This window comes from Silurus meridionalis, chromosome 10, assembly GCF_014805685.1.
Source record: "Silurus meridionalis isolate SWU-2019-XX chromosome 10, ASM1480568v1, whole genome shotgun sequence".
Lineage (NCBI taxonomy): Eukaryota > Metazoa > Chordata > Actinopteri > Siluriformes > Siluridae > Silurus > Silurus meridionalis.
Window position 1 is genome coordinate 12,403,183 of NC_060893.1, and position 6,545 is coordinate 12,409,727.

At 39.9% G+C, this 6,545-nt stretch overlaps 1 protein-coding gene across 2 annotated transcripts; it reads left to right on the plus strand.

The window, feature by feature from the left end:
* Positions 1-587: 587 nt before the first annotated feature.
* On the plus strand, positions 588-5,454 carry gpr22b (G protein-coupled receptor 22b). Of its 2 annotated transcripts, XM_046858837.1 has the most exons (4): positions 588-786; positions 886-1,013; positions 1,851-2,868; positions 3,659-5,454. In XM_046858837.1, the coding sequence occupies exon 4, from the start codon at positions 3,663-3,665 to the stop codon at positions 4,980-4,982; it is 1,320 nt and encodes a 439-aa protein (XP_046714793.1). In that variant the 5' UTR covers positions 588-786; positions 886-1,013; positions 1,851-2,868; positions 3,659-3,662; the 3' UTR covers positions 4,983-5,454. The 2 variants fall into 2 exon arrangements, with proteins under 2 accessions (XP_046714793.1, XP_046714792.1); XM_046858836.1 differs by having other exon boundaries at positions 588-1,013.
* The last annotated feature ends 1,091 nt before the right edge of the window (positions 5,455-6,545 follow it).

Here is a 6,545-nt window from a genome sequence, read left to right on the forward strand (position 1 = left end):
AACAGCGTGGGTTTACAGCTAGCAATGCTTAAATTAAACTGTGGACATAGTGCACACACATACAAGCATACTGTCTCTTCAGATGAGAAGCTGACCCACCCCCCTAGCTTTTAGCTCACCTGGCAAATGAGCCATACAAAATGAATTGAAGTTGACGGATCCCTCTGTCAAGTGACAGGCCAACTTAATTGAAACTATCAATCAGGCACCCTCTCTGTATTAATGAATGCACAAATCAACCAACAAACGCATACACAATCACACCAAAAGTAATCTGCTCATCAGTTACCGGTATACCAGCTTTGTCCCCTTCACCCCTGAGGAAAACTATCCATTTTGATCATGGAATATGAGTATCGGCGTTGCAATATCAAGTGCTCAGTAGTTAAAGCTTCATACAGACCACAAGCAGACCTCTAGCACACATCACCAATAAATGATTGGCGAGAATTGGCTAAAAACAGAAGCAGGATTGCTTTCCTTTTGCAGGAGACAAAAGGGTTAACTCCATTATAACAAACCAATCAGGATGGAGAGTAGCACTGCAAAACCTCCGCAGTGAGAGAGAGAGAGAGAGAGAGAGAGAGAGAGAGAGTAGGAGTGGGGTGAGAGTGTGCAACAGCGTGCTGGGGTAGATGAGCCAAGCTTTCACACACACGCTGACACACACCACAGCATGAAGAGCAAAGCAGAGATAGAGAGGGCAATGTGTGTTCATGTACATATGTGTGTAATAGAGAAGAAGAGAGATAGAAAGCAGGGATAAGGAGGACAGGACAAGAAAGTGTGAGGACTGCCTGTATTTCTCTGTGTATTCTCATTTTCTTGGCACTCTTGTCCGTTTGGATGATGAAAGGAATATGAATGTTTAATGCTTTTCTTCAGTGCAGCTCTGGGAACCTCAGGGAGATACCGGGGTGAAACCCTAAAGCAACATACTTCCTTTTACACCATTTGGGATTTGTAAAATTCTTTTGAAGCAGGTACCTGCTGGGATTTTCTTAACATTGGAGGTAAGTTGGTGACATCAACAACCTTGACTATTAAGAAGGATGCACATTCACTTGACAATCAGCCATATCTTGGAAAGTCACTTGTTTTGTTACACTGAATTTTTTTTTATTTTGTTTTTTTGAGAAATCAGAGCTCATGAGTTTGGGTTCCCATGGATACACCAGCTCTTCTTTAAAAGATAGAGAGTAAGATAAACAGTACATAAGATGCAACATAAGTCATTACCAGAAGTAAGCTGTTTGCATTAATCTCTTGTGTTTTTGGCTGGATAATATTGAGCCTTCTGTAGCATACAAATATCAAGTGTTTTAATTTAGTGCTCCAAAATGTTAGCAAACCAATCTTCAGCTCCAACCTATATTGCTTGTGCTCAACACCAGCCTGTGTTTATTCTCATCAATAACAAACTGTCAGTGGTGTTTAGAGCAAGTTCAATTATCACCATTTATTAGATCCATTATCTTAAAAAAAACCCTAATGCCACAATTTTATTAGATGTTATATTTTGAAATACAAAAACATGCACAGTGACAGATATTTAGTCCACAATTTAAGATCACATATACCTTTCCTAAAAAGGACTTACTCAGTATGGGAAGCTGTGTATATGTATAGTAGATGCAAGCTCCTGGTCCTTATCCTCTGCAGCTCCCCAGCTGTCCTTTCTTCTACCTTAACAGAGACCATAATTAAATCCAGAGGCAATGTACTTCCTCAGCCTGCAACAGGAGCAGGTATGGGTAATGCATGGCTGTATTTACGTCAGGGATTGGTGACAGGCTTAGTGCAGGTTGTTCAGTTCACATAGGCTTTTCTGCTCTTTCTTTCTCTGTTAGGGCTTCTGGAGAAATGGAGCTGAAAGGGAATGGGCTTTTGAGGCAATGCATGGTCCACACAAGCACCAGTCCAATACTCTGCGGAAATTTGCCAAGACAGGACCCATGGCAATAGGACTCATCACTTATCCTCCCTATAAGTTGACTGTCCATAAAGCATTTGAATCCAGATTGCTCAGTAGAGCTTATACTGAAGATGGAAAATGTCATTATTTAAAAACAGGGAAAAACAGTGACATTAAATAAATGACTAAATGCACTTCAGTAGAAGGGGATGGATTTATTATTCGTGAGTGCAATGACAAAATCTGGATTTATGGGCTACTGTTAACAAGGGGGATGAAAGTCCCCCCTCCACAGAAACACAACCATAAGGGCTGACCTCACCAATACTGTGACCTTGGTTTCCTTGGTGGAGGTTTATGTAAATCAACAACAGCAAATCAATAAGGACTTATCGTCATGCTTGGTCCATAAAATCTAAATTACGGGAATACAGTTCAACCAACAGAAATGCACATTGATATAGGACAGGGTCATTCAAATCCTATGAATAACTGAAAGCATCTGAAGCTTTAAAGACTGATATTTTTAAACCTGAAGTGGATGTATTAATAGATCAACGTGTGAACTTTGCTCTGAACCATTCCAAACAATACACTGGAATACCTTTATGGGCTTTAGACTTGTATCTAAATGCATCAAACTGGTACAGAAAGGGGTTTCTAAATGAGAGAGATATAGGACAGTTTTATCCACTACCAACAGGGAATGTGAATTCTGGCCTACTACTAGTAAACCAGAACATGGTTGTGGCAGTTTGATAAAAAATAAAGAAGTGCCAATCTATTTTGGAAGCCCAGAGATGTAAATTCCCCGCTGGACTGTGAGGATTACAAAAGATGAACAACTCTTCTTTGAAAATACTTGGGTGTGATGTTCAATTTGGACTCTGCCCAGACTCTTCTGGGCCAACCACAAGCTGTGGATACTGAAAGATACAGCGCACTAGAGAGGGGTAAGTTCTTTTTACTTATATGATTACCATAAGGATATTGCTAAGCAATATATTATATATCAGAAAACACCTTTAAATTGTTATCTTCAGTACAAATCTGACCCTTACTTTGTTGTTTTTTTAATGTCACCTTGAGCTCTATGTGGCCATACAGCGACCTTGAAGCTTCTTTATATAATACATGATGTCCTCACACCCTACCCCCAATCCTTTGCCTCTGCAATTGGTTTTCCTTGTACAAAAACACAATGCCAAGTGAAAAACATGATACTTAGTAATATTTATGTTTAATTATTCATCTGACAATTAACACATTAGTGTAAAGATGCTGATAAAATATTTTATACCTGTTGAAGTGCATATGGCTGGATTTAAATAAAAAAAAGGCATTAAATGAAAAATGTTACTTGTCTGTTGTGCTTGATGTTTCTAAGGTAGTTTATCAAAATGTATCTGCCCCAGTTTGTTTTCTGTTCCCTTTCATTTTACTTTTATTGCATTTATCAAGTTTGAAAAAAAAAGAGATACAACATGCAATATTTCATTTCTGTGAAACGCTACAGCTTAACAACAAGCTCATATTTACTGGGTTTTCCTCATCCCTTTTTCATAGCTTTCAGTTTTATAAGCAATAAAATACAGCCATGCATATTTGTGGGGTGTGTGTCACCCAAGCAAATATATTATTAATTATTACAACTGAAATAGAATCTCATAATCGTAACTTGATGTTAATATCTGTGATCTGTCCTGATTATACATTTTAATTCTGCCCCATACTTTGGAACAGGATAATGCACAAGCCTATCCCTTCAACACAGGAGGAAGAAGGCACCATGAGTAACGTTACAGTCTTGGATATCACAGAGACCGTAAGCCCAGCCATGACGGCGGACGAACCTCACCCATACCCTCTCAGCTTCCAGGTCTCCCTGACCGGCTTTCTGATGCTGGAGATAGTGCTGGGCCTGAGTAGCAACCTCACTGTGCTGGTCCTGTACTGCATGAAGTCTAACCTGGTCAACTCCGTTAGCAACATTGTGACCATGAACCTGCACGTGCTGGATGTGCTGGTGTGCGTCTGCTGCATCCCTCTGACCATTGTTGTGCTGCTTCTCTCACTGCACGGTGACACTGTGCTGGTCTGTTGCTTCCATGAGGCCTGTGTGTCCTTTGCTAGCGTGGCCACGGCAGCAAATGTTCTAGCCATCACACTTGATCGCTATGATATCTCTGTCAAACCAGCCAATCGTGTCCTGACCATGGGCCGAGCGGTGGCCCTTTTGGGGGGTATTTGGGTGTTGTCTTTTCTTAGTTTCTTGGTGCCCTTTATTGAGGTGGGCTTCTTAGGAACAGAACCCACTAAAGCCAACCAGACTGCTGTGGTGCATGTGAATGAGTACTACACAGAGTTAGGCTTGTATTACCACCTGGTTGCACAGATCCCTATCTTTTGCTTTACTGCGGTGGTAATGCTGGTCACTTACTCTAAAATCCTGCAGGCGCTAAACATTCGCATTGGAACACGCTTCCACGCCTCACAGAAGAAGAAAAAAATGCGATGGAAAAAGAACATCTCACTCATGTCATCCTCACAACAGCAGCTGCCCGAAGTCACAGATGGCGCTCAGGCCAGTAGTGGGAACCGTAATGTACCACTGGGCATGAGAACCTCAGTGTCTGTGATCATTGCCCTGCGGCGAGCTGTGAAACGCCATCGCGAGCGTCGGGAGAGACAGAAGCGAGTGTTCCGCATGTCACTCCTTATCATCTCCACTTTCCTGCTGTGCTGGACCCCCATTACTGTTCTAAACAGCATTATCCTCAGCACAGGACCCAGCGACCTCAATGTGAAGCTTCGTCTGGGCCTCTTGGTCATGGCGTATGGAACAACAGTCTTCCATCCGCTCCTCTACGCTTTCACGCGGCAAAAATTTCAAAAGGTTCTAAAAAGTAAAATGAAAAAACGGGTGGTGTCTATCATTGAGACAGACCCAATACCCACCAATTCAGTCATTAAAAACTCTTGGATTGATCCAAAAAGGAATAAAAAAGTGACATTTGAGGACCATGAAGCCAAACAAAAGTGTCTATCATCTGAAGATGTTGACTGAGTACCAGTACTTGCAGGAACACCAGTACACCTTGTAGCCTCAAAAACTTTCAAATAATCTTCATTATGGTCATAATGGAAAGAGAGTCTGAAGTGTGTGCTATAGATGGAACTGTATTAGATGTGAATATAAACATTAATATCAGTTTATTACTATTTATATGAAATTGAAATTTAGTATAATAGTATGACATTCACTGTGCTGTTGAAAACTGCATGTTTTTATAACAATGTATATATAATTCTATGATTGAAAGATGTGTATATATATGTACACTTTAAATAGTATATGTATAAATAATAGAATCCATAGGCCAACACAAATATTTGTAATAAATTAGGCAAAAATTATGTCTCTGGGGTTCAACACATGGAAATATTGCTGCTTTGTTAAGCAGAAACTGTTTACCTTTGACCCTTGTGATGTAATACCACTTTTATGTCCCATCCTTTCATTATATTATCCTCTTCTCCCTTTGTGTTTTCATCATTACTGTGTACACACAAAGTTGTAGTTAAAAAGGCAAGCAAGCCTCCTGGCATTATGCCTTACATCAAGTGACTTGCGAGCAAGGGAAATGCCTGGTTAGTTTCAACACTGCAGAATGTAAAAGAAGACTGGAGAGTCATTCACCTTATTTTCCACACAGACACAGTGAATTTGTTCTTCTGTTCAAGGTCATTGCTGTTTTCAGTACACAAACGTGTGTTTTCCTCCAATATGGAAGAGCATTCAGGCTCAGTAAAAGAGCTTAATTTAGGATGGCCTCCACATCAATATTACAGTAAGCCACGTGACACTGGCTTGCCCTGCATTACACAAGGGAAGATCAATGTTAAATAGGCAGTGGAGGCTTAAATTTAGAGCTGTCCATCCCAAAGGCATACAAATTATGGGGAAAAAATTTCAGTAATCAATTTTCATCAACCAGAAGTCAGTCTGTTTAAGAATTTTCTGGGGTCTGTTTTTTTTTCATACACAGACACCCTATGAGAACTGTTTTTCACTACTGCAGGGGGCCATTTCCTATTTTTAAGCCCAGCTGTTTAATGTGCAGGAGCGTTGCGTGTCTAATAAAATGCCTGAGCTCCCTGTCTGATCAAGGTCACTTTTGTTTTGACAGCCAAAAATGTAATAAGGAATTTGTCCCAGCCAACATGGCCTCTATTGACTTTCATAATGTTTGGTTTTTCAGAGCAATCAAAAAAGGTCATTAGCACAAACTCAACTCCCCACTTCATGTTTATAGAGTTTTAATCTTAAATGTCAGTGCAGCCTTTGCCTTACTCTTTCTAGCTTACACAGCACAGACGTGTAAAACCAAGTAAGCAGTGGTGGAAAGTAATAAAGTAAATGTAATTTGTTACTGTACTTAAGTAGCTTTTTTTACATATCTGTACATTAGAAGTATTTCCATTTGGGAAGACATTTACTTTAACTTCAGTACATTTCAAAATCAAATATCTTTCTTACTACATTTTGTGAAATCAGTTGTTCCTTTTTATTTATTAGTGGATAAAAATGTAACTGGTCAGACAAATAGCGAGCCACAAATCATGGTAA